Genomic DNA, 13148 nt, shown 5'->3' on the forward strand with positions numbered 1-13148 from the left:
AACTTACATTTTTATATCAATTACACTTATATTTTGTTAAAAAATCAACATTTGTCTTCGTTTAATGTTATAAAATCCAATATAAGAGCCAATGTCACAAAGTAAAGGTAAATGATCAATGTCATTGAAAAATTTAGTGTTTGCTTTGAATTTCGTGCTTTATAACAACATTCTACAGGCAGTTCTATAACACTCTAGACAATGCACGTGTTGTAAAAACACGTACAAGATCGTGTTACGCACCGTATGACAAACTATTCACATATTCTATTTATAGAAAATATCGTGATTACGAACTATCGCGTGCAATACTTTACACGTTGCAGTACTTTCCAAGATGATTCAATGGAGTCAATTATACTAACTTGTTCTTTTTGTATACTTAAAAATTCAACTTATGATATAATGTTTTGAATAATACATAAGGGTTTTTGCTCGTATTGCATATTTATATCAAGTATGATTAAATAACAAGGTCGATCGATATATATAGTTTTCTTTGAGTTGAAAGAAAAAACAGGCTAATTCAACAGATGTAACTAAAATTTCTTCAATATATAATTTAATTATTTAACCGCTAACTTCATATTTTGTATGATGTATTTCTTTGTAGTTAAATATTCCATACTACCATCGACATAACCACGCAATTATACACAATTTAATTTGACCTTATCATCTGTAACGTTTAAAATGAAATCGCTTTTTACATACTTAATTAAGGAAACTACAGCATTAATCTTAATTAAGAAAATTTCGGTTTAAATATATCATACTATGTAGTAGAACTGTTTATTTAAATATATAAAATTAAAGGTAGGATTTAAATATTTATAAATTGTTTAACATGTATACAAAAAGTCACTTTATTTTAAAGCAATTATAGTAATAATGGGTTTTATAAATTGTTAGTTACTATATTACATATAGCAATAAATATTTTAAAAAGTTGGAAAAAATATTCTACAATATTTTCACAGTAATAAAGTGTAATCTACTTCTATTTTATATACATATTTATACAAACTTATGCATGTACAGAATAAAGGACATGCTTATTAATAAATATAACATTCTTTGTAAAAATTTAATATTACAATCTTTAAGTATTGAGTTGGAAGTGAGATAGTGTGCAATTAGTCGTTCCCCTGCATTGCAATTTTCTCGTTGCTGTTGTTTCATACTTAAAAAAAAAGAAAAAACGTTTATAGAAACTATAGCTTATCTTCTTTTAACATCACAGAAAAATTGGTTTTAATTATTAACGCTTTCGCTAAATTAAAGTGCAATATATTTACCAATAGAATATGTCAAGAAGCAAACAACATTGTTTTACTTTAAATCATACATTATTCTCTAAAATAACTGTTCAAAAGTACCAACAATTTTTTCCCTTTAATCTTATCAGGCTTGCACTATTCTTATACATTCTTTATCAACATGTACACTTTAACGAGTAGTAACTTAAAAGAAAATTACACTATAAAATTTCTTATAAACATACATAAAACTTATATTATGAGTAATGTGTTTGTTTCAAATAATATGTATACAATAATTACCTAACTTGTAGTCCTATAAATATATCATGTACATTTTTAATGTAATGTATTGTATATCAACGAAAATTGCACACTATTAATTACACATTTGTGTATTTTTTATAAGAAGTTGAATTTTATACAATAATTTTCATATAAGTAATATAAAAAAATATTAATTATCTTTTTTTTTTATAAATAAGAATTATTCAGATGTAGTACTCAATATAATTTCAAATCTAACTTAAACATACATATTCACAAAATTTATATATATTCTTGAAAAAATAAATTTTTGCAACAATTTTAAATTCATTCATATACGTATTTCACATTGTTTACGTTTTCCTGAATTTTTCAAACTATTGTATACTTGATTATTTGTTAAATAAATGTTCTTAAAAGATCTTTACTTCTATTTCAAAAATATTTTGATGTGCATATTTTTCTTTGTTAATACTGTGTTAGATTTAATAATTTTACATAAGTAATTCTTATTCAAATTATAACATTATGTAAGAATTCCTTAAAATATATTTAGTATTCTTTCTATTTAGATGTAATGCAGATTTTTCTTTTCAAATTTACAATATATTTAAAGAATGCCAATCTATAGAAAATTTTCAAATTTTTCTAATTTAACATATACTTAAAGAAACATTAAATACATTGACTTAAATGTCTTGCATAAAAGATATGACTAAATTTTTAGAATAAATTTTAAATATGTTATAAGTATAATAGTTCACAAATTTTTCCTTGGTCACATCAGTATCTTACATTAATTAAAGTTTAAAAATATTTGATTCAAATATAATATAGGATGTGTTACTAGAATCAACAACTAGGATTTCTGTTTATATAAAGTAAAACAAGTCAACATCTGAGGCTATGAACTACTAGCTATACCTGATTAGATCTCCTACTTCTACGAGAAGAACTTGAAAATAATGGACGTGGTTTGTATAAGTCATCACTTGAATAACGTTGACTGCTTCTATGCCGGCTGCAATTACATAACAAACTAATTATAGTATAATTAGTGAAGATACATCCATATTTTAAATGAAATTTTTTAACATTACAAAAAATATGTAGATTTAACTTTTTACATTGTATGTTATATATAATTTGTTGGTATTTGATATCTCAATAGCTTCTAGGTAACTTGTTTTTTCATAAATAGAGACCTTAAACAAATTTATAATAAATATAAGATTTTTAATTTTTTACATATACTTATAAAAATAAAATATTTGTCTAGAAGTTTATAAAAAAGAAACTGGTTTTAACATTCTTTCCTATATTAACCCCTTGACGCTCACGTCCGTAACATATATGGATATGTCCAATTCATGAGCTAAGCCAATATGCCCACTGCTTGATGTTCAATCTAACCACGGATAAAATTGAAACTGTAACATTTTATGCTATTTATAAATTATATTGTATGTTGCTTTACTAATTGCTTCTTTTTATACATATATTAAATGAATAAAAGATAACAATATCCACAACTTTAAAGTGGTATGTCTTATTATATATATATCTATATTATATGTCTATTTTTTCAGTTTTCAAATAACTAAAATCCTTCCTTATGTTCTCTTTTAGATAGTTTAGAATTTTGTTTTATTGTTTTTATTGTTACATTTTATTCTTTCTATGATTATTATTGTGTTATTGTTGAATTATTACCATATTATACAAAAAAATAATACAGAAAATGATCTAATCATTGTATAATCAGGCATGTTAAGTACAATTCTTTACTTTTTATAATGACATCTTTAAAAATACAGAAATGTTTTCATATCCACATAAAATGAATAAATGAAAAATTTGTGCATTTTATAATGGTAAACTTGAGAAAAGCATTAAGGGGTTAAAAAAATAAGTAAAAATGAAAAAGAAATAATTATTCAACATACCCTTTGTCTTCTTTAATCAGATTTGAAGAGGGTATTTTTTCACTTGTTGCAGATACATCACTTTCTGGACTTAAAGGCATAACAAAATTTTCTCCATTTAAAAGTCCTTGTGGAGCACATATGTTTGGTTGAAGCCTTTGCTTCTTAGGTACCAGTTTTCTCTTTTTTATATTACTTAATGCTTCTTCATTAGGTAGACTCAGTCCTTTTTTGTGGCTATCGTTATTATTATTTGAATTATTTAATAATATATCTGTTAATGGGCTAGACGAATGTTTGCGTTTTGGTAAAGGTGGTGCCATAGCTTTTGGCACTGAAGATACAACTTGACCCCCTAAACTCTCTATTATGTCTTCTAAAGAACTGTTTTCTATCAATTCCAATGATTCTAAGAAACTAGAAAATTTTTCTGATTTTTCATTATCTGCTTTGAAATAACGACAATCTTCGTTATCTTCAGTTTCCATTGATGTTGATTCTATTGCCTCTGGTTGCTCTTTAGGTTTTATAATGCAATCTCTATTAATTATACAGCTATTTACATTAGAAAGACTACTATTTTGAGCATCCTGAGAAACATCTTCATCTCTAAATTTTGATGTTGTAGGTATCTCTATACTTTTATTATTGTTTGAACAACTCATGTTGTGTGTATTTATATTACTTAACTGTAATTGCTCTTTTTTCTCGCTTACATCTTTTTTATTAGTATCAATACTAAAATGGTTTGGTTCTTGAGGTACTACACATATTTTTATTTCAGATACACTGGTTTCTTGTTGCGTTTCCTTTTTAGAATATATGTTTACAGAATTATCTATTTCTTCTGCTTTTATCATATTGTTATCTGCTTCTTCTATGCTAGAAGACAATGATTCTTTATTTTGTGAATTTTCAACTCCTTTCTTATCAGACAATGTTTTTTGAATATTTGAACTCAGTGGTCGGATAGATTCCGTTTCTATTTTATTGGGGAGTGTTTCACTTAATGATTTTTTTATACACAGTTCCATGTCTGACAATTTCAATTTTAGATTAGAATGTGTCTTCAACAAATCTTTTGCACCAGCTTCAGTTTGTAACATCATTATTGATCTTTCTTCTAATGTTAAATTAGTATATTTCTCAGGATATGGTTCTTCATATTCTTCATCTGGTATTTCTATTATTTGAACACGTTCTTCATCTGGCATACTTTCAACATTATCATTATTTATGGTATTTGTTTGAATTGGTTGTTCTATTTTTTCACTAAGTTTCTTCTCTAATTTTTTATTTTCTTTAAGTTTCTGTTTCTCTATCTGTTTTCTAATTTTCATTAATTTTTTAGCTTCATGTATATTTTTTGCAAATTTTGGTTTCTTTACTTTCATTTCTCCTGAAATGCTATAGTCTTCTCCTAGCAATGCCCTTTTTTTTAGAGGCAGGTTAATGTCATTAAATTCTAATTCTTGTTTAATATGTATTTCATGATTATTAGTGTTGTCAGTTTTGTATTCTGTATGTAATTCTGTTGCTTTATCCAATTTATAACTTTGTTGTTCAAATGATAACTTTAGATCACTTGGATGTGATTCTTCAACATTGTCTGATGTTTCACTGCCTGAATTACTCATATGATTTGTTTCTTTAGAAAAAGTTGATGTGTTTGACTTATTATTTGTAATGTTAGATCCAGAATTACTAGATTGTGAACTTTTGCTACTTGACCCATTTGAACCATCTCTATCTGTAGAACGCCGATCATTAGAATTCCTTCTTAAACTAGAATGGTCATCTTTTGACTTGGACTTTTTCTCTTCTCTTCGCCTTTTGTCTTTATGTTGGGAATCACTTTTATTATCTTTCTTGCTATCTAATTTCTCATTTCGTGTTGAACTTTTACTTTGCGTATGATTTTTAGCATCCTTTTTACCATTTATCTTTTCATTATTTGACTTAATATCTTTTCTTACTTCAGGTTTATCAATCTTTTCTTCTTTTTCACTTTTTATAAATTTCTTTGCATCCTGTTTATCTAATTTTTCTGATGGGTCTGATTTCATACTAATATGATTTTTAGACTTCATATGATCTTTAGAAGTACGTCTCTCATCTCGTTTATTCTTATCTCTGTCCTTTGATTCATTTCTTTTTTCTTTCCCATCAATAACTTTTTCAGATGCTTTAATAGTTTTCACTTCATGAGAACTTGATGAAGAATTTTTGGAGGAAGTTTTATGATCTTTCTTATACAATTTTTTATCTTTTGGAGAATCCTTTTTGTCTTTATTTTCTTTATTTGATTTTGATTCTTTGTTGTCTTTATTTAATTTTTCTTTTTCTGTTAATTCTTTCTTTTCTCTAAGCTCCCTAATCTTTTCTTTGTAAAGATCTTTTAGATCTTTTCCTTCTTTACTAATATTATCTTTCTTGTCTGTTTCTCTTATTTTATCTTCCTTTGTTTTATTGTAGTTATCCTTTTCCATATCTTTAATTTTATCTATAGTTTCTTTTGGTTGATCGTTTTTATCTTTAGGTTTATTTTTATCATATTTGTCATACTTTGAACTGCTATGACTCCTTTCTTTTTTTTTGTCACTACTTCTATCTCTATGATGCTTCCCATCTTTTACATGATTTTTATCTTTTGATTTTGATTTAGATTCATGGTCTCTGCTTTTATCTTTATTATTTTTATATTCATATCTATCTTTTATACTGCTATCTGTAGCATCACGAGAATTTTCTTTAGAGGATAAATTGTTTTTAATAGTTTTAGAATCTTTAACATCTTGTACATCCTTATTCTTATTTAATTCAAAAATATTTTTATTACTTTTATTTTTACTGGATTCATATTCTCTGATAGCTTTAAAATTGTCTTTAATATTTTTAACATCATACCTATCTTTATTGACTTCATCTTTCAATGGATCATGTATCGGAGTTGATGCATGATTAGAAGATCCGAAATCAGTTACAATAGATAATCGAGAATCAGAAGAAACTTTGCTTAGTTGTGAATCTTGATTACTATAATCGAAGTTGTCTCTTGATAATTCGTTACAAAAATCAGGACTTCTAGATCTATGGCTAGTTAATTCTGATATACCTGATAAATGTGAATCATTGGAATTATTAGATTCATTTAGATTCATAATATCAATTGGTTCAAAAGTGGGACTGTCTTCTTCATCCTCCTCTGTTTTATCATCTGATTTTCCAGATGTATTTAAATTTAAAATACTACCAGTCTTATTAAAAATTTTATCACTTTCATCTAATGCTTTTTCTTCTGAAGAAACCTGTCCATTCTCAGATATACTATCTTTACCTTTTTCATTGGAGATTTCTTCTTCTAGTGGCTTTTGTTCATTAAATTTTATATCTTTTTTTATTTCTATATCTTCAATTGCATCCATAGACTCCAAAGATACATCTTTTAAACTATTTTTATCAGACTCTGGTGAAACAGGATCTAAATCTTTGGGTAATAAATCTTTAAGGCCACACAAACCATTTTTTTCTTTTGCCTTAGGTCTTTCTATTCCTAAAAATTTGTATACTACATCTTCAATCTGATGCATGAAGACAGAATATACTTTTGGATTTACTACTTGATCTACTATGCGTTCTACACCAGTATCTAAATAAGGAGCTTCATGTATGTGCTTCCTTAATGTTTCTCTCAACTGATTTTTATTTAAATCTGGTTTCCATGATTGTTTGCTAAGGAAAGAATTTACAGATCCTTCTACTCTTGTACGTAAATTTTGATATGCTGGCTGCAATGAAAACGATAAAAATTATTACCGACAATATATATGCCTATAAATAAGCATGAAAAATTGTTATATAGTATGTGTTTGAATATAGTAGGTAAAACCATATATATACATTACTTTAAAAATGACTATATTATGATTTCAAAATATTGTTCAAAATGTATATAGTAATAGTTATATTATTGCATAAGGTTTTAATAATGAATCAATTGTTTAAATATTATATACAAATATATTGCATACCTTGGTATCAACATCGGCAATACATTCTTTACGAAATTGATCAAAAATTCCTTGAGATTTAACTTCTCCTACAATGTGATCTACTAATCGTGGATCACCTGGTAATAACGTGTTAGGTAAACCCAACTCCATGATAAATAAAGTATTTAAAATGATTATAATTCACTTGAATGTTAAACAATCATTCATTTTCACTGACAAAATCATCCTGTGAAACAGTACGTAGCCATAATTCCGTACTTTACGTCTAGGTTAAATGTTGGATCTGTATGAATAAATGAATAATAATCAGTGATACCAATCTTTCTATAGTTTCATTTATAACAAGTATCATAGAATAAGATAGATATTGAAGTTGATAAAATATTTTGTAACAAACGTGGGAGAAAAGAAAAGAAATTAGTATTGTCACGTTATCACGTGAATTTGCTTTTGATATGATTATATGAAGTTGGTTTCGATGATTTTTACCTAGCTACAAACATCTCCTATAAGCCGAAACGAAATTTAAAATTGATTTAATATACGACTATGTGTAAAACAGATTGCTTATAAATTATTGTAGCACAATGCGCTTGTGAATTTTTGTAGATTTTCGTACATAGTGTAGCATAGTATAAATCGTATTGCTAGGTATAATAGTGTAAGCTGCAAGTAACGAGTGACTAAAATCATAAAACTTTTGAGTCCGACCGTACACACCACAGTGATATAGACAGTTTTTGACACTCGCTAGGGAAAACCGCCCGAATATTGAATCGTGAGTATTTATGAAAAATCAACATGGTAGACAAGAAGGTGCACATTTTGCGCACGCGTGACATGATATGAATCTATTTATTTCTATCTGTCTTGCAAGAACGCGGACTTTATTGACCTTTCACGTTGATTTTTTACGAATAAAAATGACTCAATTTTTGGATGATTTCTTTAAGTTTTGGTATATGAATGTTGAGATTTGTTTATATAATTGTGATTCAACGCCACAGACAGAAGTTTGTGTTCAGTGTTTTATGGGCATCCGAAACAATCTTAAAGTCCCCAGATTTCATCAAATCGAATATAACAACAAAGAAATTTCCTCTGATAACAGTATAATACACACTCATTTAAATTTGCATGCTTTCAGTAATAATAAATCACAGTTATTTTTATATTTAATTAAAGTTAATTATATTTAATTGAGATAATTAGATTGTTACATAATACGAAACATTATAAAGATATATTTTTCATATTTTATCTTGGTAATTATCAAAAAAGCGGAAATAAAGTACTTTAGATTTTCTATAATGTAATAATCAAAGCCTGGTAATAATTTTTATTCTTTATATGCAGTTATGAAAGCGTCAAAACTTTTCACTTAAGGCCTTTTCTCAATGAGAAATTTATGATTCACGTTTAGTTGTATGGCATTAACATCTGAAAAATGTATACCTCATATCTTTCAGCCATTTTTAACATGGGAAGTTGTTCGGTGTTAAATGCAATTTGCTTGTGATTTTATTTTATTTAGTATTGCTAGCTAATACTACTTTTTTATTACATAAAGATTTACAGTTTTCTAGTTATGAAGAGGGTAACACTTTTTGTCAATGGCACCGATGTTTCAAATGGCAAGGTGGCTGCGATTTTATTCATATGCATAATAAATTTTGATTAATTGTTTACTTTTCATTTTCAATCAATTCCTTCACATTATATTTTTTTAACTTTTGCTTTATATCGTAATTAAATTACATATTATTTTATTTTAAATAATATAAATTTATATATTACATGATATATTTATAGAGATATTAGAAAAATTTGCTACATATATATGCTGTATGTTTATTACATAAACAAAACTTTAAGTATATACTTGGAAATTATCTTCTTTTTTTGACGTGGACAGCTTTTTAGGAGATTTTTATATTTAACATTCTTATAATTTTTTTTTGTTTAAATAAAATATTTAATTTACAAAATAGATATATTTTTATTTGTATCTAAATGTGTTAGTAAATTTTGTTAATTATTGTTAATATGTTAATTAATGAATATTAAATATAAATATGGTTTATACATATTTATATTTTTTAGTTTTTGAACTGGAGACGGTAATATTTAAATAAAATCTTTAATAGAACAATTGAAATATAAGAAAGTATCCTTATAATTTCTAAAACTCATTTATATTTTTTGTATTTAATTTTTATAAAAGATTTTTATACTTATTAAAAAATTTATATAGTTAACAATTAAAATAAGTATAAAAAGAAGATTGTAAAAATAAACAGAATTGCTGTTTTATAATATTTCTATGTTATAGATGATAAATTTATGCTCATGAAAGATTTAATACATTTTATGGAGAAATGTAATTTAATTTTACTTGTAGGATAGAATTTATATAATTATATCTTTTTGTTTGACCGAATGTTGTTACATGTAATAACAAAGTTTTTCATTCAAAATTGATTTAGATGGTTATTTTAATAAATTACAATAAATTTTAAATATATAATTTGATATGTATTTATTTTAGGTATTTATAATAAACAGTTCATTAGATGAATTGCTAACAGCAGCTGGTTCAAAATTCAACATTGCTGCTAAAAGGATATTTAATGTTCAGGGTGGAGAAATCGATGATATCAATATAGTTCGGTAAAGAAAACTATATCAATAATCAATCTATTTTTCTATTATGTTCATAGCACACATAATTTAGCAGAATGAACTTCTTGCAGGGATGACGATGTTTTATATGTTTCATGTGGAGAAGATTTTATTCCAAAGGATAAGCCTTGTACTTGGAGTCAGATAAATCAGAATTCAATTAATTCAGAATGGATTACACTGAATGTTGGTGGAAAGTATTTCACAACAACCAGAGATACTTTAACAAAAAAGGAACCAACGTGTATGTTGGCCAGGTAAGTAAATATGTTTAATTGATTTATGGTCTAAGCAGAGTTGTAATTGCTATATCAGAAAATGTACTGGTACTGTTTTATTGATTTTTAGTTAGTATTTTTGCACATACTTATAATACAAAAACACAGAATGTTTACAGACGCTACAGACACAGAACAAAGAATCTTACCTAGTCGACAAGACAAAAATGGTGCATTTTTAATTGATAGGAGTCCCACGTACTTTGAACCATTGTTGAATTATTTAAGACATGGACAGATAATACTTGATGCCAATGTGAATGCAGCAGGTGTGATTTTTAGAATATTTTGTAACTCATTAATTTGTTAGTTGTATGAGTTTTTGGTGTGATTATGATTTAAATAATTTTTTTATTGAATATAAAATTTTTTTCTTTAGTTGTAATTTTATTTATATTTTTATATATTTCAATTTTTTTAGGTGTTTTGGCAGAAGCACGTTTCTATGGAATAGAAGGTGCCATTGATATATTGACTGCAATGGCAGATGAAAAAGAGCTTCACAGGAGTGGTTTGGTATCCCTTACTCGTAAAGATGTACTTAAAGCAATTATGTCAACACCTACAACTTCAGAACTTAGATTTCAAGGTGTTAGTTTTGTTGGTGCTGACTTATCAAAGTTAGATCTCAGGAATATAAATTTTAAGGTAATTAGAATTACTTTGGTGTTATAATAATAAATTAAGTTCATGTAAATAAATAAATGTAGTTGTCATAAATTTGAAATAATATTTCAGTATGCAATTATGCGTGGCTGTAGTTTAGCAGGTTCGAATTTATCTGGCTGTTGCTTTGAACGAGCAGATTTGTCTTATGCAAATTTACAAGGTGCACAGTTAATTCGCGTAAAAATGCTGTGCGCGAATTTAGCCGCTGCTGATCTACATTCATGTAATTTTGAAGACCCTTTAGGTTTCCCCACTAATATGGAAGGTGTAAATCTTAAAGGTGCCAATCTTGAAGGCAGTATCATGACTGCCGTAAATCTTAGGGTGGCAACGTTAAAAAATGCTATTTTAAGAAACTGTATTCTTAGTAAAGCCATATTAGCTGGTGCTGATTTAGAGGTAATATCTTGTTAATAATTATTCTTCATATAATACATATTTCTTTGTTTTTTTATGACACAAGTAAATTACTTATATTTGTTACAGTGCTGTGACTTATCGGGATCTGATTTACACAACGCGAATTTAAGAGGCGCAAATTTCAAGGATGCTGCATTCGATTTGATGTTAACGCCATTACACATGTCTCAAACGATACGATAAATATGGTTTAGGTTCTGTGATGTAAATATTATATTTATTTAATTCGTAGAATGATTTCAGTAATATCATTTTCATAGATGTACGATGCATTTAATTATTGTCACGTAAAATTATTGTTGCATCATAAATCTACGGCCTACCATTGCAATCGACAGTTTAACGGATTCATGATTTCATGATTTGTAACAAATATATTTTTAGAAAGATTTTTTAACTAAATATTGTTTTTCACAACGTAGTTTTATTTTTAATTGATAATAGTGGTAGCACATATCTGTATTAAGAAAAAGTTCTCTCATTCTTTTATACATATTTTTATGTAGGTGATTATCAAAACATTGTCAAGAATATGATTGATACTGAATTAAACTGCTTCTTCAATTTAATTAGAAATTCTACAGTTTCCTCTCATACATCATTTTTTTTTTTTTTCTATTAAAGAAAATCTTTCTCTCAAATATTTCATTCTTTTTTTCTATTTCTTTCTTCATTTAGGGGCTTTTTATTTTTTGGAAGATTTTTATTTTCTGACATTTCTCTTTGATTAATTATTTCGATACAGGATATGAAATGGCTAGAACATTTTAAATATTACATTAGACTATTAAAAATATTTCATGATATCTGATTCTTTTTTAGAGAATGATTTACTATGTTTAATACATAACAACATGTCAAATTTTGAATAGGATTTAAAAGGATGATAAAAATAAAAATGGAATAATTTTATAATATATAATAACAGGGAAGAGAAGTTGAACCTTATTTTAAATTTCTTATATTCTTCATTAAATAAAATGAAAGAATCAGGGCCGAAAGACTAAAGAATATGCACTATCGACTAGCAGCTAGCGACCACTGGATTCATTGAAGTAGATGAGCCCGTACGCTCTTGATCGCGGCAAGCAGCGAGTTTATAGCGATCACGGAAGCATGATCGACATACTGATGCCTCATTAGACATGGATTGCCGTTAACACGTTAACTGCCACGACACCCGTATTCGGGTGTCGTTTATTTGTTACTTGTGAAGGATCGTCGTAGGTATTTGAAAAGATATTCCATAATAATAAAACTGTTGAATTGTTATAAAAGTAATACTAAAATGGTTTATTAAAAGATTATTTAGAATGTAAAACTTTAAAGCATTTTATACATAGCTGAGGTTGGTCGGGACAACTTGGACAATAAGTTGTTGTTTTCTTCAAATTCTTTTGTACCTTTGTTTGGTCCATTCGACGTCTTTTATTTGCATAACATAGTTTGCATGCGCATCTAATGCTTCTTCCGGAATCATTATTCCGAACGGCGATATTATGCTGACTCCGTCGAAGACAAGGATCTTTTGTATTTTCAGATAATAATTTTGCAACTAATAATTGTCTAAATATTCTAATATTTATATTCTTCCTTGTTGCAATTTTGTAAACTGTCACAGCGTTTACAACAGAA

At 26.8% G+C, this 13148-nt stretch overlaps 2 protein-coding genes and 1 long non-coding RNA gene across 9 annotated transcripts; 2 read left to right on the plus strand and 1 right to left on the minus strand.

Moving 5' to 3' along the window:
• The first annotated feature begins 54 nt into the window (after positions 1-54).
• Positions 55-1093, plus strand: LOC126924786 (uncharacterized). Its single transcript, XR_007713666.1, has 2 exons — positions 55-535; positions 614-1093. It is a non-coding gene; the product is annotated as an uncharacterized LOC126924786 (long non-coding RNA).
• Positions 839-8098, minus strand: LOC126924763 (myb-like protein X). 3 transcript variants are annotated; one of them, XM_050739585.1, is made up of 4 exons: positions 7954-8098; positions 7483-7747; positions 3473-7239; positions 839-2547 (listed from the first exon to the last, which is right to left on the minus strand). In XM_050739585.1, exons 2-4 carry the CDS (start codon positions 7612-7614, stop codon positions 2445-2447), a joined length of 4002 nt encoding a protein of 1333 aa, XP_050595542.1. In that variant the 5' UTR covers positions 7615-7747; positions 7954-8098; the 3' UTR covers positions 839-2444. The 3 variants fall into 3 exon arrangements, with proteins under 3 accessions (XP_050595542.1, XP_050595543.1, XP_050595541.1); XM_050739586.1 differs by lacking the exon at positions 7954-8098 and adding an exon at positions 2654-2731 and having other exon boundaries at positions 7483-7861; XM_050739584.1 differs by lacking the exon at positions 7954-8098 and having other exon boundaries at positions 7483-7858.
• A 330-nt stretch (positions 8099-8428) lies between these two features.
• LOC126924772 (BTB/POZ domain-containing protein KCTD9) lies at positions 8429-11930 on the plus strand. 5 transcript variants are annotated; one of them, XM_050739602.1, is made up of 7 exons: positions 8429-8574; positions 10013-10134; positions 10218-10403; positions 10533-10693; positions 10846-11072; positions 11163-11492; positions 11580-11930. In XM_050739602.1, the coding sequence occupies exons 1-7, from the start codon at positions 8431-8433 to the stop codon at positions 11694-11696; spliced, it is 1287 nt and encodes a 428-aa protein (XP_050595559.1). In that variant the 5' UTR covers positions 8429-8430; the 3' UTR covers positions 11697-11930. The 5 variants fall into 5 exon arrangements, with proteins under 5 accessions (XP_050595559.1, XP_050595560.1, XP_050595562.1 ...); XM_050739603.1 differs by having other exon boundaries at positions 10614-10693; XM_050739605.1 differs by lacking the exon at positions 8429-8574 and adding an exon at positions 8711-8729 and having other exon boundaries at positions 10495-10693.
• Positions 11931-13148: the final 1218 nt, after the last annotated feature.

Source organism: Bombus affinis, chromosome 15 (assembly GCF_024516045.1).
Source record: "Bombus affinis isolate iyBomAffi1 chromosome 15, iyBomAffi1.2, whole genome shotgun sequence".
NCBI lineage: Eukaryota > Metazoa > Arthropoda > Insecta > Hymenoptera > Apidae > Bombus > Bombus affinis.

Coding starts and splice junctions, on each gene's coding strand:
- LOC126924763 (XM_050739585.1), bottom strand. CDS start 7,614: ATGGAGTTGGGTTTACCTAACACGTTATTACCAGGTGATCCACGATTA. Junction 7,240..7,482: donor TTGCCGATGTTGATACCAAG/GTATGCAATATA, acceptor TTTTCATTGCAG/CCAGCATATCAAAATTTACG. Junction 2,548..3,472: donor CTGATTAAAGAAGACAAAGG/GTATGTTGAATA, acceptor ATGTAATTGCAG/CCGGCATAGAAGCAGTCAAC.
- LOC126924772 (XM_050739602.1), top strand. CDS start 8,431: ATGTTGAGATTTGTTTATATAATTGTGATTCAACGCCACAGACAGAAG. Junction 8,575..10,012: donor AGAAATTTCCTCTGATAACA/GTATAATACACA, acceptor TATTTATTTTAG/GTATTTATAATAAACAGTTC. Junction 11,493..11,579: donor TAGCTGGTGCTGATTTAGAG/GTAATATCTTGT, acceptor TATTTGTTACAG/TGCTGTGACTTATCGGGATC.